The sequence below is a fragment of the Hippocampus comes genome, unplaced genomic scaffold (genome assembly GCF_001891065.2).
Source record: "Hippocampus comes isolate QL1 unplaced genomic scaffold, H_comes_QL1_v1.1 scaffold6, whole genome shotgun sequence".
NCBI lineage: Eukaryota > Metazoa > Chordata > Actinopteri > Syngnathiformes > Syngnathidae > Hippocampus > Hippocampus comes.
In genome coordinates, this window is record NW_017805833.1 from 431,841 (window position 1) to 457,029 (window position 25,189).

At 42.4% G+C, this 25,189-nt stretch overlaps 2 protein-coding genes across 2 annotated transcripts in view; one reads left to right on the forward strand and one right to left on the reverse strand.

Moving 5' to 3' along the window:
- Positions 1 to 4,346, forward strand: part of ttc9b (tetratricopeptide repeat domain 9B) — a 20,279-nt gene extending 15,933 nt beyond the window's left edge. The window contains exons 2-3 of the mRNA XM_019887684.1: positions 3,070 to 3,252; positions 4,051 to 4,346. Coding sequence (XP_019743243.1) covers positions 3,070 to 3,252; positions 4,051 to 4,145 — 278 coding nt within the window. The 3' untranslated portion in view covers positions 4,146 to 4,346. The remainder of the gene's footprint in view (positions 1 to 3,069; positions 3,253 to 4,050) is intronic.
- A 7,316-nt stretch (positions 4,347 to 11,662) lies between these two features.
- Positions 11,663 to 25,189, reverse strand: part of map3k10 (mitogen-activated protein kinase kinase kinase 10) — a 28,351-nt gene continuing 14,824 nt past the window's right edge. The window contains exons 2-11 of the mRNA XM_019887683.1: positions 21,489 to 21,669; positions 21,271 to 21,419; positions 19,420 to 19,595; positions 19,010 to 19,256; positions 18,225 to 18,347; positions 17,508 to 17,646; positions 16,948 to 17,060; positions 16,576 to 16,883; positions 15,115 to 15,643; positions 11,663 to 13,707 (exon numbers count right to left, since the gene is read on the reverse strand). Of these exons, the coding sequence (XP_019743242.1) occupies positions 13,307 to 13,707; positions 15,115 to 15,643; positions 16,576 to 16,883; positions 16,948 to 17,060; positions 17,508 to 17,646; positions 18,225 to 18,347; positions 19,010 to 19,256; positions 19,420 to 19,595; positions 21,271 to 21,419; positions 21,489 to 21,669 (2,366 nt within the window). The 3' untranslated portion in view covers positions 11,663 to 13,306. The remainder of the gene's footprint in view (positions 13,708 to 15,114; positions 15,644 to 16,575; positions 16,884 to 16,947; positions 17,061 to 17,507; positions 17,647 to 18,224; positions 18,348 to 19,009; positions 19,257 to 19,419; positions 19,596 to 21,270; positions 21,420 to 21,488; positions 21,670 to 25,189) is intronic.

Here is a 25,189-nt window from a genome sequence, read left to right on the forward strand (position 1 = left end):
ATATACACATATATATATATATATATATATATATATATATATACACACACACACACACACACATAAATTATAGGGATATAATATAAATAATATAAAATATAGGGATATAGGGAAATATAGGGATATGCAGAAGAATCACTTCTCAAGTATTTCAAGTAATTCCGTTCTATTTAATTATATAAAAGCCTTAACTCAGGCGTCAGCAACCTAAAATGTTGAAAGAGCCATATTGGACCAATAAAACAAAAAACAAAAATGTCTTGAGCCGCAAAAAAATAAAAGCCTTATATCGGCCTTACAGTAAAGGCAACACATGCTGTATGTATCTATATTAGCTATATTAGCCTACAATCAAAAAGACTAAGTTGGCTACAATTACACAATGAGCCTTCATGATTAAATGTTCTTTTTTGCCCCGAAGATGATCGAGGCATGGGAAGCCCTTTTGCAGCATGTTAACTATCATAGCTCACATGCACCGTTTAAAAATGCTTCTCTCGGCCCTCCGGATTCACATTCTTTGCCAGTACCCTCGGTGAATTGTACATAAAACAACATTTTTTGAACAACAGCCACCTGCCTGGCATCCTGTCTGGCTTCTAGAAACATGTGTCGCAGGCTATGACGCAACGCAAATCCTCATTGACAAGAATGTTGAAATCTAATATTTACTCTCCACTTTTTTAAAGTATTGGAAAACATTAAGAATGTTGCTGTCATGGTTGTCCTCCTACAAAAACCGTATTAAAACAAAAAATTTCCCTCTCCCGTCTTTTTCCATTTTCAAACATTTTTGAAAGAGCTCCAGGGAGCCACTAGGGTGGTGCTAAAGAGCCGCATGGGGCTCTGGAGCCGCGGGTTGCTGACCCCCACCTTAACTAATGGAAAAATGACTGAGAGCCTGACTGGGCTCCATAATGACTTCTCCTCACTTGATCGAACATTTGGTCTTTGGCCTGGCTCACCTTGTCTTACATTGGCTTTTTGTCCACACACACACACACACACACACACACACACACACACACACACACACACTCTCTGACACTGACGGGGGATGACAGGTAGGGAGGCAATAACAGCTTTTAACACACTGCTCCTCCTCACCCTAACTCACCTCATAGACTCCCGTGAGTGTCACCGCATCTCCTGCTCCTGAGGGCCCCGGCATCTCACCCCCTTTACTGCAGCCCTGTCCCTCGCCATTGCATGCCCCCCTTCTGTCTCTCACTCCCTCACTCCCTGACTTAACCTGCCTCCCAGCTAATAGTCCCTGACTCATGTTGTTCGCAGAGCTGTCTGTGTGTCAAGGGCAGACAGAGAAGAGAGAGGCAGGATGAGACGAGGTTTAAAAAGGAGCTGTGACACACCAGGACGAGGAGTGCAAATGGAAGGGAGCTATTTTGACATTTCACAAAGATTAAGACATAGAGCGATGGGTGGGGAGATGGAAGGGCGAGCAATAAACGAGGGGAAAGCTGAAAGTAGAAACCACAATGGGTTGCGATCAGCAGAGGAGCAGGGTGTGAGTGATAAGATATCTGAGCCATCGGCAGTCATTTAAAACCTTCTCTGGACTAAAAGCTGTGTGTGTGTATGTGTGTGTGTGTGTGTGTGTGTGTGTGTGTGTGTGTGTGTGTGTGTGTGTGTGTGTGTGTGTGTGTGTGTGTGTGTGTGTGTGTGTACAAAAAGCTAATGAAGTTATTTCGTGCATTAGCTGATGTGAAAGCTTCAGTGAATTGCTGTTGCATTTGCTAGATCGAAGACCTCGAGGTAAAACATCCGCTGCTGACTTTGGATTGTAGCAAAGTACAATAAAAGTCGAAAAAGTTACTTCAGGTACAGTGAATGGTGACCAAATCAGAATGCTCTTCCATTGGAAATTGAAAGATGCATGATCCCCCAATTTTGTTTTTGTTTTTGTCTTTTGCTCTGTGGGGCCTAGTGCCGGTTGTGGATCGCTGTCACACAGCTGTGTGTGTGTGTGTGTGTGTGTGTGTGTGTGTGTGTGTGTGTGTGTGTGTGTGTGTGTGTGTGTGTGTGTGTGTGTGTGTACAAAAAGCTAATGAAGTTATTTCGTGCATTAGCTGATGTGAAAGCTTCAGTGAATTGCTGTTGCATTTGCTAGATCGAAGACCTCGAGGTAAAACATCCGCTGCTGACTTTGGATTGTAGCAAAGTACAATAAAAGTCGAAAAAGTTACTTCAGGTACAGTGAATGGTGACCAAATCAGAATGCTCTTCCATTGGAAATTGAAAGATGCATGATCCCCCAATTTTGTTTTTGTTTTTGTCTTTTGCTCTGTGGGGCCTAGTGCCGGTTGTGGATCGCTGTCACACAGCTGCCAGCTGTCTTCGAGCAATAGACGGGGAACACCCCAAACTGGTTGCCAGCCAATCGTGGGGCACACATAGACGAACAACCATTCGCCCTCGCAGTCACACCTAGGGATGATTTGGAGTGTCCCATTAACCTGCCATGCATGTTTTTTGGAATGTGAGAGGAAACCGGAGTACCTGGAGAAAACGCAGGCACGGGGAGAACATGCAAACTCTACACCGGAGGGCCATGTCCTCTGTCCTGTGAGGGGGATGGGCTAACTACGGGTCAACCACCCAACCAAAAAACATGCTTTATAGTCAAGGTGTAATGAAACATAATACAGTATGATATGATACAATATGTACCAGTCTGAAAGTGAGCATTATTTTCCCTGTAAAGCTGTTAGTACTTGTACAGTGCAAAGGCCTCATGTTAAACTCAGTAGTAAAAACACAGAGGGTATTGCTCTCCTTCCCGGGGGCTAAAACTGCTTATGGGACTTTTTATGCCTTTTCTGGTGTGTGACACATTACTATTGTCTATTTATAGTCACCTCACTGCCGCCCTGAAGATTGAGTGTGCACTGTTTTGCCGTGGTTCTATAAAAAGATGCCAGTCAAATGGATTATTTTGACCTTATCAGCCAGCCTTTTACTGCAAGTGTGCAACCTGTTCTCTTCCAGGATGAAATAGCTGTTGTGCTAACAGTTGTGCCTTTTTTTTCCACCCACTCTTCCTGTTTTCAGCATGTCTGTTGCAGTCCGAGCTGGTCAACTACGAGCGAGTGAAGGAATATTGTCTGAAGGTCCTGAGTCATCAGAGGGACCATTTCAAGGCCATGTACCGCGCCGGCATTGCCTTCTACCACCTGGGCGACTACGAATGTGCCCTACGCTACCTGAGAGATGCCAAGAATCGCGAGCCTGCAGGTGAGCGTGCGTGACATGAGATCAGTACTAAAAGCTGATATTAGTCAGACAAGACTAAGTTTAGCCTGGGTTGTTAGTGGAAGTTGTGGAGAGTCTTGTACACGTGCACTCTGTGCATTTTTTTTTTTTTCATCAAATCAAGAATAATCTCAACTCAACTTAGCTGTATTTATGGAGCACATTAAAAGAACCACCGGTGTATCCAAAGTGCTGTACATGGAGAAAAAAATAATTCAAACAACAACAAGCAATAAATAATAACAAAGACAATACAAAGGACAAAAACAGTCAAACGCGAAAAATCAAGTCTCATGTTTAGTCAAAAGACAAAGAATAAAAATTAGTTTTAAGATGAATTTTAAAGATGGACAGCGAGGGGGCTTGGTGAACGTTCAGTGGGAGGTCATTCCAAAGGGAGGGACCAGCAACGGAAAAGGCTCGATCCCCTCTGAGCTTCCGCTTGGTACCCTTAATAGTGTCTGATCCACAGACCTGAGGCAACGGGCAGGTGTGTAGGGGCGGAGGAGCTGAGAGAGTTCAGGTGGGGCGAGGCCATTGAAAGATTTGAAAACAAATAATTGGATCTTAAAAAGAACTCTAAAATGTATTGGGAGCCAGTGAAGTTAGTAGGAGTTATGGACTCCCTCTTAAGAGTACCAGTCAAGAGGAGAGCAGCAGCATTCTGGACCAACTGGAGACGCTTAATGGTGGATTGGCTGACTCCAAAGTCAAGTGCATTATAGTCGTTTGAAATGATATTAAAATGTTCTGCCGCTCACCGGCATCCTTCTCTTCCAGATACCAACGTGCTGCGCTACATCCAGTTGACGGAGATGAAGATGAGCAAGAGCGGCCAGCGGGAGCGAGAGCTCGGCAAAGAGACGCAAGGCTGACCTGCCCTTCCTTGTTTGGGGTCCTGCACCAACCTCCAACCCAGTCCAACCTTACTCCATCCTCGCCATACTCTCACGGACCCTCCGCAGCAAGGGCACAGTTGTAAGAGACGATCTGAACTTGCTGTTTTTCCAACTCCCTCATGCCTGTTTGTCCCTCTGGTGCTGTGGCTCTTTTTTCTTTGACAAAAAAAAAAGATTAAAAAAAAAAAATGCTATATTACATACACCCCTGCCCCTCAAAAGAAACTAGTGAATAACGGACATTTGCGTGACTTGGTCGATGGTTTCAAAAAGCGTTTTGTTTTCTCTGCCTTCTCTGTGTGTGCGTGGAGGCCTTTTGGAGGGTCGAGATTGGCTCTTTGAGGCGTGTGACACATATCAAGACCATCGTCCGATTTGATTGTACACGCGACACACCGGGAGGGCTCTCTCAGGCCCTTTAAGCACACTTTCTTGGACATTTTTTTTTCCAATTAAGGGCTAATTTGAGTGTTTGTAATCTGTTTTCATTGTCCATCGAAACCAGGAGTGGGCAAAGCGTTTGGATCTGGTACACCGAGAATTGAAATGATCAAGACTCTTGTGACATTAAATTGGCTATTTTCTTCCATAAGTGGTTCATTAAAAGTGATTTATTCATAATTTATTTACGTTTAAATTCATTTCAGAGCCCCACATATTCATCAGCCTCCCGATTTAACAGGTAATAGTGGCTATTTTAAAATTGGAAAAAAATCAGCAAAAAAATCAGCAAAGTTTTATCTATTTATTTATTTATTTATTTATTTGCATATTAACAGTAGAAAATAAGACAAAGATAATGACATTCAAACCTACCCTCTCCCAAAAAAAAAAAAATCACCAAAAAAATTGTCCATTTAAAATGGACAGTGAAACAAATACCAAAGGATAAAGTAATGCAAAACAGTAACAAATTTTGTCTGTAATTCATATTTTCATTTTTGTAACTGTCCAGGACCAAAATACATGTTGTTTTATCCATTACTTTTTTTTTAATGAATTGGCTGATCACCCCCCAAAAATGTTGACTGGAGGAGTGAATCAACCCCCATTCAACTCCCCCACACTCTTTGCACGCCACAGTTACCGTCTACGTTTAATTTTTTTCAGTTTCATACCATGACCGAATGGCTAAATTAATTGGAGAAATGAATTAAAATTTTCTGGCACAAACTTTTGCCCACACCTGTCCTAAAGTGTGCAGTTGTTCATAGCTTCATGATCGCAAACAGGTTTGCTTATGTTCTGTCTTGAATTTGTTGTCCAAAAAAAAAAAAAAAAAAAAAAGGCTCCCCAAAGCCTGACCCCAAACCCCTTCACCCACAGGGTTGTTGTTGTGACTATACGAGCCCCTCCCCGCCAGAACATTTCGACGCTTTTCATTATTCCAAAGACACAGTTCAGTCGAGCATCCAAGATGGCTGAAATCGAAATACGTCTTTACGTGAAACCTGTCATTGGTACAAAAAAAAAAGGTTGGGGACTGCTTGGCTGCAGTCAGTATCAGCCAATTCTAGACCAAGTCTGAAAAGACGTTTAAAAACGTCTTTGGGAGTGAATGAGTTAAAAAAAATATCAATTATGTCATTGATGAATCAACTTCAACCCGACTTTCATCTCATTATAGCTGACTACAAAATAAAAAAAAAAATCTTTGGTGTTCGACCTTGAACACACATTACCAATCTTGTGTGTGTTTACTGCTTTGATAATGTCATGTTGGGGTTGTACTAGTTGGACTAGTCGACGTGTCAACTTGATCACGATGACATCTAGAGTTTGATGTCGACCAGTTGCTAATCACGTGTTGTCGACTTAAACAGGAAGCAACTCAAACGAGCCCGTCACTTTCATTGATTTGAATTGTCTTAGTTGTAGATGCACAGATTTGGTAAGTGTGGAAAAATCAGTAGTGGGGGGCTCGGGGGGCGGGAAGCCAAGTTTGAGCAGGGTTTTGAACAACTTTTTGGCCGATACTACGAAAGCGGACGAAAAGGAAGGAATTCCTCTACCGCACATAAAGAGGTCCGTAATTATTTGCAAACATCTCACCATGCAGAAACCGCTACTGTGGTGTGCACAAAACGAGGACAGGTTATCCCATTTGACCAAGTCGACAGCAGAAAGCACACCGAGTGAGAGGATTTTTTTTTTCCCCCTGGTCTTCACCCAGTCCCTGTTAATTCATGTCTTCTAACATGTATGTCCTGTGTAAATTTGATGTATAAACTGTCAATTGTCAATGAATATAGATTATTGCAAAGCATTCCCTCCTCCTGTGATTTTTTTGTGTGTGTTTGTTTCATTATCTTGCAATACAGAAAATGTGACAAGTAGGCATTGACGACACTTTCAGCGCCGACTTAAAAAAAAAAAAAAATCTGAAGTAGTCTAGCATGTGGTGTACTTAATGGCACGGTAAGTAACATCCGACATGCACACGGCAGCCAAACCAGTATGAAAACCTGTGATCATAACAAGGTATGTGATGTAATATGTGATGAAAGAATTCAAATTACCTATCAAAACAGAACATATCATCGAATGGAGATTTATGACTCCAATAAAATTGGCTAAAGTTTGTTAACTTTATTTTAGCACACAGATTAGTTTGAGCCTTCTACAGTGCCTTGGTGGTCAATAATGTGGCTTGGAGTTCTTAAGGACCTGGATTCAAAACCAGGAACTTCTCGCTCCTCCTGTGGCCTGGTGGTCAATGATACCACGTGGAATTCTTCAAAAACCTGAGTTCAAATCCAGACACCTGCCTTACTAAATTCCAGGGTGTTGAGTTGCAGGCTGGCCAAGGACAGGACATCCATGTTAACGCGGCATGGTGGGCGACTGGTTAGCACGCCGGCTTCACAGTGCAGAGGTGCAGGGCCTTCCTGCGTGGGTTTTCTCCGGGTACTCTGGTTTCCTCCTACATTCCAAAAAACATGCGTGGCACGTCAATGGGACACTAAATTGTCCCTCGGTGTGATTGTGAGCGCGAATGGTTGTTCGTCTATTTGTGCCCTGCAATTGGCTGGGAACTAATTCAGGGCGTAGCCCCCGCCTGCTCCCCGAAGATAGCTGAGATAGGCTCCGGAATGCCAGCGACCCTCGTGAGGATAAGTGAATTATATGTCTTGCTCGACTTGACTTTCTCTCTCTCCCTCTATGAAGTTTGTTTTGATTTTTTTCCCCTAAAGTGTCCTGGGACATTCTCCTGTAACCTTTTTATTTAAAACCTAACTCAATATGAGGCCCTGAGAACTTAAGTGGGCCGAACTCTATTTTTGTAATTTTGCAGGAGAGTGTCGTGTGTAGAAACAGGTCTGTGCGAAGGAGCTTGGTGCTTGGATGTTCATCCATCCTCTTGGCTTTGACTTGAAGCAGATGACGCTGTTTGAGTCTCTGGAGGATGGAGCAAGCCGAGGCTTGCTTTGTCCCTTTCCCACTTCCCGCAGAATGCACCGGTGACAAGAATAAAGTTACAAACAAAGACGAGTCATGTTGGGTTTGTGTTCAAATAAATCGGGTGACAAAACATCCACGAATTTGAATCTTTGCTGGCCTGTAAACTGACCTAAAATTCAAACAAAACAAGGTAAGCGAGCTAAAATTTCAATCAGAACCGCACGAGGAAGAAACCAAAAAGAAACATATATTTCTCCAAAATATTGGTCACTAAATTCTTGAGGAGTTGATGACTCTTGTCTTCATAACATTTGGATGATCGGAAAATCCAAAAATAAACAATTCAATGTCTTTTGGAATCATTGCTGCATTTTCTTAATTTATGAAGAAAGAATATTTCAAATACAACTATTTTTAAAATCACAAATTTGACATGTCCAGTATCATTTCCTAACACACAAAAATAACTACAACGGTTGTGTGCGGCCCCCCGCCCGCAGTTCTCTTGGCAGCCAAACATGACATAACAACGCTGACGTCAACGCGGTTGTTTGAAAGGCTTGGCGATCAAGCGCCTTCCGTGGCCACAAAAGCTTTCCTATTGATTTGAAGAAAAAAACGTTTGTGTCGAATAGAGATGTTTGCGCAGTGCTGGGCGCACGCTCAGCAGAGTGTTTCTTGCTGTTTTGTTGCTGAGAAAGGCAGCAAAAACCAACAATGAAAAGAAACACAGTGGTTTAAAGGAGGGTTTCAAATGACGATTAAAGGTTTTAAACCAGGGTGAGGGTTGGGTTTGGGCAGTGGTTCTTAACCTTGTTAGAGGTCCCGAAAAAAAAGCCTTCTGATTTATGGGTTCGTTTTATAGAAAAAAAAAAAAAGTCTTGTATGGGGACAATGTCGACTCTACATTGGAGAGTGTTCATAAACTACCTGGTAGTCGGTTGGGATGGTTAGTGCATCAGCTTCACACGACAGAGGCCCAGGGTTCAATTCCATCTCAAAAACATGCGAAGCCATCCATTTGCTGATCCTGTTGTTCCCGCTCACGCTCACACTAAGGAAAAATTCACAAAACACCTTACAATACATGGTTGGGTTTTTTTGGCTCAAAATGTCTGACGATTCATGGTCGCCATTGGTCGGTTTTTTTGGAGTTAAAAAATGCCTTACAATACATAGTCGTTTTTTCTGACAAAAACACCCCAGTATACATTCATCAAAAAACACTTTACTGTACATGGTATTTTTTTTTCCTCCAAAAACGCCTTACTATACTCTACATGTTCATTTTTTTGGAGTTAAAAAATGCCTTACTATACATGGTCGTTTTTTGGCAGCGAACAAGGCCTGACTGTATATGGTCATTTTCTTCGGCAAAAACACCTTACTATACATGGTCGGGTTTTTTTCAGCCAAAAATTCCTCACTATACATGGTTGTTTTTTTGCGGGGCTAAAAACGTCTTACTATATATGGTCGTTTTTTTCGGCTAAAAACGCCTGACTATACATGGTCGTTTTTTGGCAGCGAACAAGGCCTGACTGTATATGGTCATTTTCTTCGGCAAAAACACCTTACTATACATGGTCGGGTTTTTTTCAGCCAAAAATTCCTCACTATACATGGTTGTTTTTTTCTGTTCAAAATGCCTTACGATACATGGCCGTTTTTTTCAGGTTAAAACACCTTACTATACATGGTCGTTTCTTTGGGTTAAAATACCTTTACACATGGTCATTTGTTTCGGGTTAAAAATGCCTTACTATACATGGTCGTTTTTTTCGGGTAAAAGCACCTTACTATACATGGTCGTTTTTTTCGGCTAAAAACGCCTTACTATATATGCTCGTTTTTTTCGGCTAAAAACGCCTTACTATACATGGTCATTTTTTTCGGCTAAAAACGCCTGACTATACATGGTTGTTTTTTTCGGTTCAAAATGCCTTATGATACATGGTCGCTTTTTTCAGGTTAAAACACCTTACTATACATGGTCATTTTTTTCGGGTAAAAAAACCTTACTACACATGGTCATTTTTTTCGGGTTAAAATGCCTTACTATACATGTTCGTTTTTTTCGGGTAAAAACACCTTACTATATATGGTCGTTTTTTTCGGCTAAAAATGCCTTACTATATATACATGGTCGTTTTTTTCGGCTAAAAACGCCTTACTATACATGGTCATTTTTTTCGGCTAAAAACGCCTGACTATACATGGTCATTTTTTTCGGGTTAAAAATGCCTTACTATACGTGGTCGTTATTTTCGGATTAAAATGCCTTCATACATGTTCATTTTTTTCGGGTTAAAACGCTTTACTATACATGGTCGTTTTTTTCGTCCAAAAACGCCTTACTATACATGGTCGTTTTTTAGGGTTAAAACGCCTTACTATACATGGTCGTTTTTTTCGGGTTAAAACGCCTTACTATACATGGTCGTTTTTTTCGGCTAAAAACGCCTGACTATACATGGTCATTTTTTTCGGGTTAAATGCCTTACTGTACATGGTCGTTTTTTTCGGCTAAAAACGCCTTACTGGACATAGTCGTTTTTTTTGGAGTTAAAAAATGCCTCACTATACATGGTCGTTTTTTTTCGGCAAATGCCTTACTATTTATACATGGTCATTTTTGGGGGGCAAAAAACGCCTTCTGATACATGGTCGTTTTTGGGGGGCAAAAAAGGACCATGTATCAGAAGGTGTGGGTTAGGGGCTTGACGTTACGGTTAGGATGCGAGATTCTGGTTAGGACTTGGGATTTGGGTCAGGATAAGGTCTGTGTTGAGGTTAGGTTTGGGGTTTGGGGCTTGGAGTTACGGTTAGGGGGTAGAGGTTATAGTGTTAGGGCTTCGGGTTAAGGTTTGAGGATCAGGTTGGGGTTTGGGGTTCGGGTTCGGGTAAGGTTTGGGTGAGGCTTCGGTGTTGGGGTTGGGGCCTAAGGGTCAGGGGTTTGAGTTGGCGTTGGGGTTCTGGTTATGGTTAGGGTCCGGGTTAGGGTTGGCTTTAGGGTTGGAGTTAGGGTTGGAATTGGGCTTAGGGTCGGGGTTAGGGTGTGGTTAGGGTTGTTAAACTCTAAAGCCTAGGTTTGGGTTTAAGGTCAGGTTTTTAAGGTCAAGAGTTCAGATTTAAAGCAAAGAGTAGGGTTTCAAACCTGTGTTAGGGTTGTGAACTCTGGTTAGGGTTCCAAAAGGAAGTGTTAAGACTGGTTTTGGGTTGGTTTTCAAGACCCCTTAGGGTTTCTTCTTTTGTGAGTGTGTCACATCCTCAATAACTGTGCTCACCTGCTTCTTTGCGTGTGCATGCGAGTGTATGTGTGTGTGTGTGTGTGTGTGTGTGTGTGTGTGTGTGTGTGTGCGCGTGTGTGTGTGATGGTCTTTTTCTTTTCTCCTCTTTTCCATTTCCAGGCGTGATTATCCTTCTTTTTTTGTCCCCCATCCTTTTCTTTGTATTTTCTTTTATTAGGGTCACCATGGCAGTGAGCAGGTTGCTAGGCAACTGGTCAGAGTCTAGAAGGACGTTTGATTGGCGGTGGCAACACGTGGGAAACGATAGAACGTAATCTCAGTTCGGATTCAAATTTGTATACAAGGTTAGGGTTCTAAGTAAGGGTTTCAAATTAGAGGTTACAAAACAAGGTTTCTAGCCTTTGTCATGGTTTCAAATTAAGGTTTTGAGGTAGGGTTGGGGCTTTAATTTCAAGCTTGTGTTATGTTTCAAGTTAATGTTTTAAGACAAGAGTTTCAAACTGGCCCTGAGCTATCAAGGCAAAATTAGGGTTTTAAATTTGAGTTTGGGGTTTAAACTCGGGTTAAGGGTATTAAAAAACAAAAAACAAAAACAAATTGAGGTTTTTGAAATGGGCTAAGTGTTTAACATTTTAACTATGGTGAATGGCACTGCTCCACTAGACTGTATACAAAGTACCCGAAGCGCTTTTTCCCCTGATAACATTGAAAACATGACCTCATAGCACACACTGGCGCCACCTTGACATCTCTTTGTGGTACTACACATTATGAAAGAACAGGAAATATTCTTGCAGCTGTCCGCATTATAAAGTAGAACATTTATGAATGACACTGAAGCATCTTTCTTCCTTTTTATTCATCTTGCAACCAAGTGTTCATTACATGACAATTTTTGTTCTCATTTTCACGCCCGTATTAACAAATATGTACACGGGAAGAAAAAAAAAAGCACTGGAACAATAATTATACCAGATAAGAACAATTTAATCTTAATAAATACCCATGAGCACAAGAAGGTTGTCCCATACAACACGCACACACTCAAACACACTCAATCCCTTTATTTGCGCAGTAGTGCAACAAGTCCAAAGTGATTTGTCAGCTGCAAGTGGCCCACCAACAAGGCTCCGAAAGTGCCACTGGGAGTGAAATGGGACTGAGGTGGGGGGGATATCAAAGAGAGTGGGATGCGGGTTGAGGTGCTCGGAGAGGTTTCGTGAGGTTGAAGTTGTATGTTGCATTTGTCTCAAAAGGTCATGATGAATCCATGCTGTCTGGTGAAGCAATGCGCAGAAGAAAAGATTCAGCCCGAGACTTTCACCACCTATTTTGAGAAAAAGGACGAGGGCGGTGGCCGTAGAGGGTCAAAAAGGCCCAAAATTACAAGCTGAAGTCGAAGTTAATTTAAGAAGTGGGTTTTTGAAAAAAAATAAAGAGGAAAATTAGTCTAGACTATTTTTATTACATTTTGCACATGATTAAAACAGTTCTCTAATTATATTTAGATATTTTTCTTGTAGATTTTGGATTTTCTCCCCCATAACATTCTAACTTGATTCCTGTAAAATGCTCCATTTTTTTCTCTTAATATTATGACTTCTTCTTTCTTGTAATACTACAATGAGCATTTTCTTTCCTCACATCATTTGCCTAATAGCAAACTTGCCATATTATATCTTGAAATGTTTTGGGGAAAACAAGAAAAGCACAATTTTTAGCATGCACATTGACAAGGGTTGCAAACTGGCCCTGAGGTATCAAGGCAAAATTATGGTTTCAAATTTGGGTTCGGGTTTTAAACTAGGGTGAAGGTATGTTGGGGAAAAAAAAATCAAATTGAGGGTTTTAAAATGGGCTAAAGGGTTTAAAATGTGGGGTTCAAGGCAGAGTTTGACGCAAATGTCAGGGTTTTAAATTCTGTGTTATAAATTAAAACAGAATTAGGAATTCAAATGAGAGTGATAATCATTGGTAATCATTGCACTGGAAAGGTCCAACAAATAAATCCTTCAGATTTGATAGATTTGAAATCACTCTGCTGCAAAATGACCAAAATGGAGTCAGCCCACTCTCGGTCTCAGTGGCTCAATGTGGTTGACCGTTGTGTCCTTCCAGTAGTCATGGTGAACATTTCACGAAGCGCCTTTTCACACCCTTGCATGACATGATGGGGGGAACTTTTGCTTTATGATGCAACAAGTCCTTCGGTCGGTGGTGCACAACACACAGAAGGCGAATGTGGAAAGAGACGCCACATGGATGAAGAAAAGGAACAATTCAGTGTTGCGTTTTCTGTGGGAATGATGCAAGCAGATGCAGTGTGAGTTGACTTGTTTTCAGAATGGCTTTTTGAGGCGTTTAACTGGTAGTTAAGTTAGTCGGGAGAATGAAGGGTTGTCTTCACACCTTAGTAGAAGGGATGGCTTCCAGTAAGTGTGATCATCGCTCATTTTTGGTACAAAAAATGCGTGCTGACCGTCGCTATGTGTACTGTTGCCCGCAGAGGGCGGCGGGCTGCATCTTCCCGCACAGAGGTACCGTGTGGTCCAAACTCTGCCCCTCCACATCCATGTCCATCAGGTTGGGCCGCGCGGCACCGCTCCCGCCGTCCCTCGATCCCGGCGGGCCATTGCAGCCGCTACCCGATGAGGAGTTCAGGGTCCCGGATAGAGAGCCCGGCTTCCATTGGTCGGTGTGCGCCCGGGCCGGAGCTGGCCGGGGACGGGCAGCGAACTCCAGTGTCTTGGGTCGCTCCAGGGGGCTAATGAGGCAGAGGGGGGCCGGAGCGGGAACGGGGGGTGCGGGGGCCTTTCGACGTTGGGGGAGAGAGAAGAGGGCCGAGGGGTCTGGCAAGCGAGGGATGTCCAGGGTATCCAGCACACCTGCACCGTCACAAATCAAAGCAGGCACTGCAAGTCATGCACAGCAGGTCAACTTCGTTTTCCTAAAATTACAATTTTATGCTCATCATTTTTTTTCGAATAACATTACCATTCAATGTCCTATTGTATACCGTATTGGCCCGAATTTAAGAGGGTGTTTTTTGCATTGAAATAAGACTGAAAAAGTGGGTGTCGTCTTATATTCGGGGTCTAGACATTATACCCATTCACGACGCTAGATGGAGCCAGATATCATCGAAGTGAATTCTGAACTTGACTCCCCAGGCCAAAGTGAACCCCTGCCACGAAGAATAAAAATAAAAATAGCGGTAGCACGAAGAAGAAAAATAAAAAATAGCAGGAAGAAGGAAAAGAGAAGAAAATAATAGAAGAGATAACAGAAAATGGAGAAACGTAGTGACAATCTGGAGAAAAGTGGGTCAAAGATCGGCCAGGTTAACCGGCAGCTGAAGTCATGATGTAATTTACATTTCAAAAACCAGAAGCCATTCATTTATGAATGTGATTGCACTTTAGTTTACATATTTAAATGTTCAGATATTAAGATTTGAATGAGGCAAAATAACATGCTTTTTCTCTCAAATATATTGTTTTATCATTTGTTTCAGATGTACTGTAATTATTTTCTGTATAAAAATTAACTTGGTGTTCAAAAAGTCTTTTTTCAAACTTGAGTCTTGAAAAAGAGGGGGTCATCTTATAATCATGGCCGTCGTATATTCGGGCCAATACGGTATTTCGGGCTTTGCAATGCAATGTAATTCTCTTCACTGCTTGTCCCTGTCTGGGATTTTCATTAATATACACCATCATTATCATAACATATTTTTTATTATCATTTGGGCTGTTCGATTCTACTTTTTTTCAGACCAATACCAGTACTGTATTTACTCTTTTAGTAATCACGATGCCGAGTACTAATACCTCTAGTAAATTAGATAAAATTTCATTTAACACAATGACGCAGATGACTATTCACCATTGTCAAAATGCTGCAGTGTTGAGTCAGCTACTGGCGAGGAGGACTTACTCGTTCAATTTTCTTTTCTTGAAGTATCGGTGGCTGGTATCATCGGCATAAACGACACCCGATACCTTAAAATATTCGCCTGACAGAGCATACCTGTATTGGTACGCGCTCATCCCTCATAGTCATTAAGCCATATGGTATTTGTTCGAAAAAACATTTATTTACACTTGCAAAATGTATTCCATGTCAATCATCACCTCATGTAATCTTTTGTTTTCGAGCAAGAATATGAAAGCAGACTTTGTTCCTGTCTCTTTCTTTAAGATCCCATTCTCACATTGCCTTAAGACAAAGCAAGATGTCCCACAGGATTTATTCAGTGAAATAAAAAAAAAATCTTAAACTTTGCACCTCACCTTTGTTTGCTCTGATGACAGGTCCCCCTGTCGGAGGGGGCATTGGCACGCTTCCGTCAGACGGCGTCCTGCGGTGGACAAGAGTCTGCGCCCGGGGTCGTATGGCGCCGTCGGATGGGGTGCGTCTGTGCCCCCTGTTGACCGCCATGGTGGCAGACACGTGGGTGGGTGTGAGAGACTGGTTGGGCTCCTTCTTGAAACTCTCTGTCCGCAAGTCCAGCAGCGGGTTGAGGGAGGAGCCCGCCGGGGGCGGGGCCTGCATTTTGCCTGGCATCAAGGGGTAGTCGTCCGGGTCGGAGGGGAGGAGGGACTTGGTGGAATTACAGTCAGACAGCGAGGACAAGGAGAGCAGCGTGATGGATGGGGAAGGGTCCAGGGAGGGCAGCGAGGAATCGTGATGGCGGGAGAGTGACAAAGAAAGGTTTCTGCTGGGGGGCGATGTGCTGCGACGGAAACGTCCGGTGCGCTGGAAAAGACTTTCCTTCTTCTTCCTCTGCTCCTCTCTTGTGTCCTGCTCGTCCTGAAGTACCTGACGAGGACAACCACGACATGGCAACATCACTTTCAAAACAGTCATCCCTCCATACTGCACCTGTACAACCGCATACCCGCATACAATGCAATCAGAAATGACAGAAATTTCCATTCATCCATTTTCCGATCCGCTTTATCCTCACAAGGGTTGCGGGGGGTGCTGGAGCCTATCCGAGCCATCTTAGGGCAGTAGGCGGGGGACACCCTGAACCGGTTGCCAGCCAATCGCAGGGCACGCACAGACCAACAACCATTGACGCTCACCCTCACACCTCAGGACAATTTTGAGTGTTCAATCAGCCTGCCTTGCATGTTTTTGGAAAGGAAACCAGAGGGAGGAAACCAGAGTACCCGGAGAAAACCCACGCAGGCCCGGGGAGAACATGCAAACTCCACACAGGGAGGACGGAGCTCGAATTGAACCTCTGCACTGTGTGGTCGACGCGCTAACTACTGGACCACCGGGCCGCCCTTACCGAAATTTGTTTTTTGTAATGACCCAGACTGTTATTAATATTCCTATCATTATTACTATTTTTATTTCCTTCATGACCACATGTGGTATGCAAATCACAGCCCAAGTACAGTTCAGTTGTATTTAACGTTTAAGTTTGATACATTTGCTGTTAATCTATAACTGTTTCGTTTTTAAACAGCATATTTTTGTATAAACAACAGGCGGAAGGCAGACTACACCCTGAACTGGTTGCCAGCCAGTCGCAGGGCACACATGGAGGCAAACGACCATTCAAACCCACATCCACACCGTCACTGAGTGGGAACCGATCCCACGCTGCCCGCACACAAGTCAGGCGAGTGCACCACTACAGCATCAGCGACTCAAATTTTTTTTGTTAAAAAAAAAAAAATCAACAGCGGTGTGAAGACTTTTCATATCGACTCAATGTATGCATGTATATTCCTTACCTGCAGTCTGCCCAGCTGCAACAGGTCTTGGCCCAGACCCACCGAGGCAAGCAGCGAAGCACAACCCAACAGCAGCATGTCACTCTTCTTCCTCTGGCCGCAGCGTCTTAGTGAGTCATGGTGGCTCAGCGTGGCCGCCGTTCCCACGCAACCCTGAGTGGAGCTGGCGCCGGACGAGCCCACATTGGCAGTGGCTGTGCCGGAACCCGGGGCGCTCCACAGAGACCCCGAGTCATCGGCCGCACCGTTGCTACTCGTCTCGGAGGGCTGCAGGGAACCCGGCGATTCTTCCAACTCGCAGCACTCCTCTGAGTGGCAAAATGGAGGATGTGAGAGAGGGCACCTTGGTTTAAAATCAAATAAGCGACTCACCCATCTCACTGAGGCTGGAGAAGCCCACTGTCATTGGTGCGTGCTTGGGGGATTTTCCCAGGTTTGGAGCACTGGATGACCACACTTTGCAGCCCTCGCTTAGTGATTTCAGTCTGAAGAGAATGAAAAAAAAAAAATTTGAAAAACAAGTACATTCATTTCAATTTGATCTCAATATACAAACAGTGAGAGACTTTTACACTTTTTCAGTGTTCTGGAAATGATCATAGTTGGGCAATAAACTGGTAAATTAAAAAAAATACTGTACATAAATTGGAAATATAGCAAAAATATTGTTTAAATATCATATACATAATTCAATCAGCCTGTCATGGATGTTTTTGGAATGTCGGAGGAAACCGGAGTACCAGGAGAAAAACCCACGCAGGCCCCGGGGGAACCTGCAAACTCCACACAGGAAGGCCGGAGCCGGGATCAAACCTACAACCTCTGCACTGTGAGGTCGATGAGCTAACCACTGGACCACCGGTCCACCGCGAAAAATAAAAGTGTTCTTTTATTCTCACATCCAGTGTATCCAAATACTTGAGTCCACCTACTTCTCCTCTCCCCCGACCCGCTCCCTCTGTTGGGTCGAGCTGGGTCCCCACGTGCGTCCTTTCTTCTTGCCAGCCGACATGTCTTCCTTCTTGCACACCGCACTGCGGCCCCATGTCTTGCTGCTGTCACTCGGGGTCACTGTCTCCATCACACAAAGTTGAATCAAATTGACCCGAGTTGTAGGTCAGTCCCCTGTTACCCAAATTTGATTATTTTTCTTTCCCCAAAATGTTTTTAGAGTCCAGACACACTTCAGTTATACTTAACTTTTAAGTGCAATATATATTTGTAGGTAAACTGTGCATGACATTACAGTGGCTTACAAAAATTCTACATATACTGTTTACACAAGGTAAAAAAAAAAAAGAACCCAATTTGGGTTAAAAAAAAGTCTAAAACGCACTACTTTATGAGATGTTTTGCACAAATTTTTGGTGGTTTTACGCAGAACAACCCAGACAGTCGCGTCAAATTGACCTTTGAGGGTCAATTTTTGACAAAAATTGAGTTACAGTATATTCGACCCAACTGTTTTTTGAGTATAGGAACAAAACTTTTTTTTTTGGGGGGGGGGAGGTTGCATTATTATAACTCACCGCAGTATTTATACTATAATTAGTTGGGGAGTATTTTTTTTGAAGTGTGGTTGTAGATAGTTTGAGAATCACTGCTCTATGACATGCAAGAAGTGGATACAGGATAGTTTCGTTTCTCACATCGTATGGCTCGAAGGCGAGGAATGACGCCTGGGCTGGCGGGCGGCGTGGTGCTTTCACTGCCCTGTGCCTTCCTCTTGTCCACGCTGGGGGACGCCTGCACCGTGATCTTGTGCTCGAAGCCTTTGAGCACAGGAAGAAAAATGTTACGATGCACTTTTCAGAAAGAAAGTACGATATATGTTTTTTCTCTCTGAGGACATTTGTTGTGTTGCAGTGACAGATGGTGAATAGAATTGTATACAGTATAGACCGGTATCATATATTAGCTAAAAGATGAAATAAAATAGAAGGTTGCAATGAACAAAAATGAAATTCATATATCCAGCCATTTTCTGTAGCATTCCTCCTCATCAAAGTCTCAGGGAGCTCGAGCCTATCCCAGCGGACATCGAGTAAACCACACCCATTCACACTTCAACAGTGGGAGATGAAAGCTGTAATCCAGTACAATTACATTTATGTTTCTATGAAGTAATTGAATTTAGCTTTGCATGTTTATGTCATTTAATTTCATTTAAATTAATTTTAGAAAAGATGCAGTTTTATATCTTAGCACCGGTATAATAAAATAAATTACAAATATTAAGGTTAAAATAAAATATAAGAAAAAACAATTGAATGTAATTACGTAACTGTTGCCATTAAATGATAAAACATGAGAGATTTTCTTGACGTAATTGATTTTGATTGAAAAATAAATTTTAAATGATGCAGCTTTACATCATTCCCATAAAACACAAAACATTGCTGTCTGCCGGGGTATAATAAATGGTGGCACCCACCAGAGGGCAGGCTGATGCTGTTGCCGTCCCTGCACAGCTTGAGCAGTCTGCTCTTCTTGAAGTGTCCCTTCCTCTTCTTCACTCTGGGCTTCTCCTGGTACACCTGGTGGATGATGATGTTAAGCTCGCGCTCCACGATGTCGATCTCGCGCTCGGCCAGCTCCTGCTCTCGCCTCCTCAGCTGCTCTTCCTGCTCTCGCTGCTCCTCAGCCGCCCGGGCGAGTGCCTCCTCCCAAGACCTCAACTCCTGGGGAGAGAGACATGAGAGACATTTTTTTTTTGTCACTTTCATTAACGCCTCTTTCGACACATCCGCCTGCTGATTGTTGCTGAGGTGATTCACAATTTTAGAAACACCCCTCCCCCAGGCATGTACTGTACTGCCAAGGTGAGATTTGGGGGGTTTGCACCTTCTCTTTGGCCCGCAGCTCGTCAAACATCTGCTGGATCTCCAGCCTCCAGTCTTCCTGCAAGGAGTGGAAGGACTCCAGGGGCATCTGGAACATGGCCGACTGCTCGATAGCCAGCAGCCGCCGGTGGATGCTGGTAAAGGAGGGCCTGCTGTGGGGGATCGGGCTCCAGCACTCTGGGGGACAACACAAACGGACAGCTGCATTAGCTCATGTCAGAGGTGTTAAACTTGTTTTGGTATGGTTGTCCTCATCATCGATCCAACTGTAATATCTCAGAAACAAAGTGATTAAAAACAGTTCTTGGACAACTGGCCACACCCAAGTCTGATCAGCACCAGATAAGTCAGGGAAAAAAAACACTTAAGTAGCTGTCAGACAAAGTGAAGTAGACTACAAGATCTGTGGGGTTGCTTTGCTCCTTTGGGACCTGGATGACTTGCTGTGATAAACAGAGCAATGAATTCTGCCAGATTGATACATACAAAATAATGAATCGCAATATTGAGTATAATGGATTAGTGTTCAAAATTGTTCAATCCGACTGGTGAGTATCTGTGGAAGTAAAAAAACAGACACTGATGGTGTGATGTAGTGTATTTTCCAGGAATGAGGGGAAGTGAGAGAGAGTGGACATATGGTGGCCATGCTGAGCCAAGTTCAGCCGACAGAACCGTGCACGACACGACTGTCATCACACCTTCACATATCTGCTGATATCTGTCCAACGCCTCACTGAAGTCATGCTGACCCACTGAACTCCTTCATGGAGTGGACGTCTTCATTTATCGGTTGATCCACACAGACATGAGTACAAGAAAGCGAGACTGGAGAAACAAGGACTTGACAAAAGCATCATTAAATGATGAACCCAGATGAGAGGACGAAGATGAGGAGAAAAAAGATTTGGTAGATTGTCGCTCTGAGAGAAAGACTCTTTTTATGAGGCATGCAGTGTGAAATGTGGCTTGGAAGGGATCATTTAGGTACTGAAGGGGCTTTGTCTTGACTCAGGGTGAGTTACGAATCACCAAGTACCACAATTGTGTCACCATGCAGCGACGGTGAGATGATCAATACAGTCTGTTGGAGGAAAACCAGCAAATATACAATTTCACAGTCAATATTTTGTCAAGATGAGTGTATATACTGGACTTGCTTTTGGCTCTAGAGCAGCAATATTGACTTTCGAATATTGAATTGGTTGTAAAAAGTGAATGACACCACTGTATTGAATACAAATATTGAATACTTACAGTATATACTTATATTTTTTATACATATACAGAGAGAGACACACATCATCCATCTCTCCCACCCATCCATCATGCATCTATCTATCCCTCATCATTCTATCACACTACTACTGTCTATCCATCCATATTGTATGTATCCATCCATCTCCATCCATTTCTAGCCATTCATCCATCATCCATCCACATCTATAATCCATGTGTATCATCCATATCAATCCATCTTCCATCCATTATTGTTCCATCATCTCTCCATTATCTATCCAAGTATCCATCTATCTTTGCATCTATTGATCCGCCATCTAACTACCATGCATCCATCATCTAAAGTTTCTCTATTCATCATCCATATTCATCCGGATTGTCCATATCAATTATCCATATGTATCTATCCATCCATCCATCCATTTATCCATTATCTACATCCATCCATCCATGCATTATCTTCCTTATCCAGTCTCCATTCATCTGTGCATCTATCGATCATCTACCTATTTCGTCCATCCATCCATCTAATATTGTTGTATATTTGCTGCATAGTTCATCCATCAAATCAGCAATACTGCTATTTATGCAGTAGTGATGTAGTCCAGCTTACCTACTAGGAGCTGAGCAAAAGGTTCAGGGCATGTTGACGGGACGGGAAGTGTTAGCTTGTTCATGGCCACGCCGTAAGCCACGGCCAGGGCATCTATTTCTCTGTAGGGAACCTCGCCGGTGAGCAGCTCCCACAGCAGCACACCAAAACTGTTGACAACAGACACAGCATAAAGCTTAAATGTGACGCACAAAGAGAAAGCGGAGTGCAGCACCCACCTCCACACGTCGCTGCTTTTGGAGAAGAGGGACAGCTTGATGACCTCAGGTGCCATCCAGGCATATGTGCCCGCTGCGCTCATCTTGGTGGTCTGGTGCCATTCTCGCGCCAGGCCGAAGTCAGTGATCTTCAGGGTCTTCCCACTCAGGTCATCATGCTCCACCGGCTCCAGAATGAGAACTGAAGGTGAGAAGGAGGAACGCACAGGACACTTAATATATGACACAAATAACAAAATTCTGCTTTTGCAATGATAACAACATTGGTCAACATTGTTTTAAATTAATCATAGATGGCTTTATGTGTGCTTTAACATATTTTTTTATGCTAATTTCAAAATTGCCTTTACTTTTTCTTCCAAGTACATCAGGTTTTTGAGATTTTTTTTGTTTGTTTTTAAGTTTGACCTATAAAATCTTGTGCAATACAGATTTCACCGTATGTTGTAATTTAAAGCTATGACGTTTCAGAAAAAAAATCCACCTGTTTCTAAACCTAACACTTAATTAAGTATTACTAAATATGTAATATATATAATAATATACATTTTATTTTATTGTTATTATTATTAAAATCTGATTTTTTGATCTCAAAAAAGAGAAAACAACAGCAGTCGCAATCAGCGCAAAAAAAATCATCTTGAAAAGTTAACTTCTATCTCTGATTTTAAAAAACTGGTGGAGTTAAATAAATAAATAAAATATTTTTTAAAAGCATAAAAATCAAAATAAAATAATTTTAAAACTATTTTTTTTACTTTTGATTGACATGTCTACAAGTTAGTACATATTAAAAATACAGACATGAATAAATACATTAAAAATAAATTCATAAAATGATCTGGTACTGAACAATGAAAATATAATAACATTTTTTTTATTCTGAAAAGCTTAAAAAAATATAGCATTTGTAAAACAAAATATGTGTATCTCAAATCAGCCTCCCCATTGAGCTGAATGAAAATGATGAAATGCTAAAAGGTGAGGACACTTCGACACCGATGCTATTCATTAGCCAATCAATGGTGTTTTTCATTGTTTGTTAGCATTAAGATAAATGGACTTTCCTTGGGCAAAATTATGTTTCTCAATTTCACTCAATTTGACAGTAAATATCAACTGGCAGTGGCAATAAACTGCTTGAAGCCTGTTCTGGATGAAATAAAAATGATTTCAAGGCAATACTGTATTTCTTTAAAAACCCATGTGCTGCAGTCGATCTAAATAAGTTTATATAACGCAAAATACAATTTTACAAAAATTGTAAAAGTATTATTCCTGAATATTTATTTCACTTTCAACCACTCGACATGTTCAGTGGCATCAGTGCTATACATACACATATAGTTCTTATTTTTTTCTTTGTATTTTTGCCCTCTATGGACAATAAAAGCGGTATTGTGCTATGACCAAAACATAAATATAAATCTATATAAATAAAACATGAATTGGAATATTTCATATCACACACTTTTTATGCTGTGTCTTTGATTTAAAGATGACAATACGCAAAAATGTACAAAAATTGTAGAAATTGTAACATATGGGGTAACCCATGTGTTACAAACATCGTAGAAATTGCAGCACAAGGGTTACGAAATGAAAAAAACAACAAATCGAAGGTTGTTTTTGTGATTTCCAAAATATTGCTGACACAGTACAGTACCCCACAGCAAACTACAACCACAATAATGAGGAGTCTCATGTTGCGTGTTTGCATGATGTACTACTAGCTTTTCTCCTCATCCCTCCCCACCTCATACTGTACACCACGGACCGCTTCCTCCTTCATTTCCGCGTGTGAGCCGGCTATGGAAATATTTGGAGTGTACACACTTAGCAAGTACTGGGAGGCAGGTGGAGGCTGGCTTCTCGCTCTCACTCTTATCTGCAGGCTTATGCAAAGGGTGGCACAGCCCCTCTCTCTCTCTCTCTCTCTCTCTCTCTCTCTCTCTCTCTCTCTCTCTCTCTCACTCACACACACACACACACACACACACACACAGCGCAGAATGTTTGTTTACATACACACACTCTCCTCAACACACATAGCAAAGCTTTCACGTGATAAAAGGTGCGCCTCTCTGTCCACAAGCTGTCGGAGAAACCTGTTTTCGTTTTTCACAGTCATTCCGTTGCCAGATTGTGACTCGTGAAAAGATCAGCTGCTTGACTAATGAATGTACTACTTGGTAACCGATTTACCGGCAAGTCATTTTTTTTTTTACATCAACAATTGCGTTCACATCCGTGTCAAAAGTAGCACTTGAATTGTATTGTGTACAGTGTGGAGACTGAAAACTTTATTCACTGAATGGCTTGATGCACAGTTCACAAAACTGCAAGGAAGACGTGCTAAAACCATTGCCTTATTTTAATCCTCAAATGGGAGTTTCATTGTTATTGTTGCTGAATTGGTGGTATAGATAATGAACAGATAAATGGTGGGGCTATTACAGCCATAGTAACGCTAGTCCAACTACATTTTTACATTTATTCAACTTTAATTTTGTTTGTTAATTGTGAGATGAAGCGGTAACCTCATCGATTCAAGTCCAAACAATCAAAAATTCCAAGTCAAAGTTAAAAATTAGCTCAAAGACTGTGGACCAGTGGTTAGCGCATCGACCTCACAGTGCAGAGGTACCGGGTTCAATTCCAGCTCCGGCCTCCCTGTGTGGAGTTTGCATTTTCTCCCTGTGCCTGCGTGGGTTTTCTCCGGGTACTCCAGTTTCCTCCCACATTCCAAAAAAAACATGCGTGGCAGGCTGATTGAACACTCTAAATTGTCCCTAGGTGTGAGTGTGAGCGTGGATGGTTGTTCGTCTGTGTGTGCCCTGCGATTGGCTGGCAACCGGTTCAGGGTGTCCCCCAGCCTGCAGCCCGAAGACAGCTGGGATAGGCTCCAGCACCCCCATGCTACACTTGTGAGGATAAGCGGATTGGAAAATTGATGGATGGATGGATGGATGATTTCAGGGGATTCTTTCAAATTAACACTGCAGAGAAATGCACACACAAACTTATTATGATGTTGTTACTGATTTGATCTGCAACATGTCACAAAATAGGCAACACATGATTGCTTTCCAACGTATTTCTTGCTGCAGTTAGCTTGGCTTCCTCTTTCTGACATTGTACACATAAATAAGCAGGTACTGGAGACAGAAAAAAACTGCCTCAAGCATTTTTAACCGAGGTACCCAAATTCCTGGAGGACCCATTTCAACCCTATTCGGGTGTACATCGCCTCCTACCCTGATTCAGCTCGGATCGGCTCCAGCTGATCCTAATGAGATATAGAAAATGGATAGATGATGTATTTAGGTAGTAGATCAAGTCCTTTTATTCCAACTTCCAATTTGTGCTGTTGGATTGTTTGGATCAAATATGGGCTACATAAACCAGAAAATAACAGATGATTATGTCCTCCGCGTCAGCATTTGCGAGCGTCTCCTTTATTAATACCAATAAGTCCTCCAGCTATCCTTTTTATTTCATGCGAGAGACAGCTGATCTCCTCCTTAGGGCTTGACGACTTCTCGCATGCGAGCGACCAGTTTGCATGTTGACAAGGGTGTGTCTACCTGCCCTGCACGCTCTGTTTGGTAAGTGCTGCCCCTCATAAGCATCGTGAAGAAGATGAAGCGTGCCTGCAGTTCTCACTAGTAAGGTGATGGAGGAAAAAGCCTATGAATCAA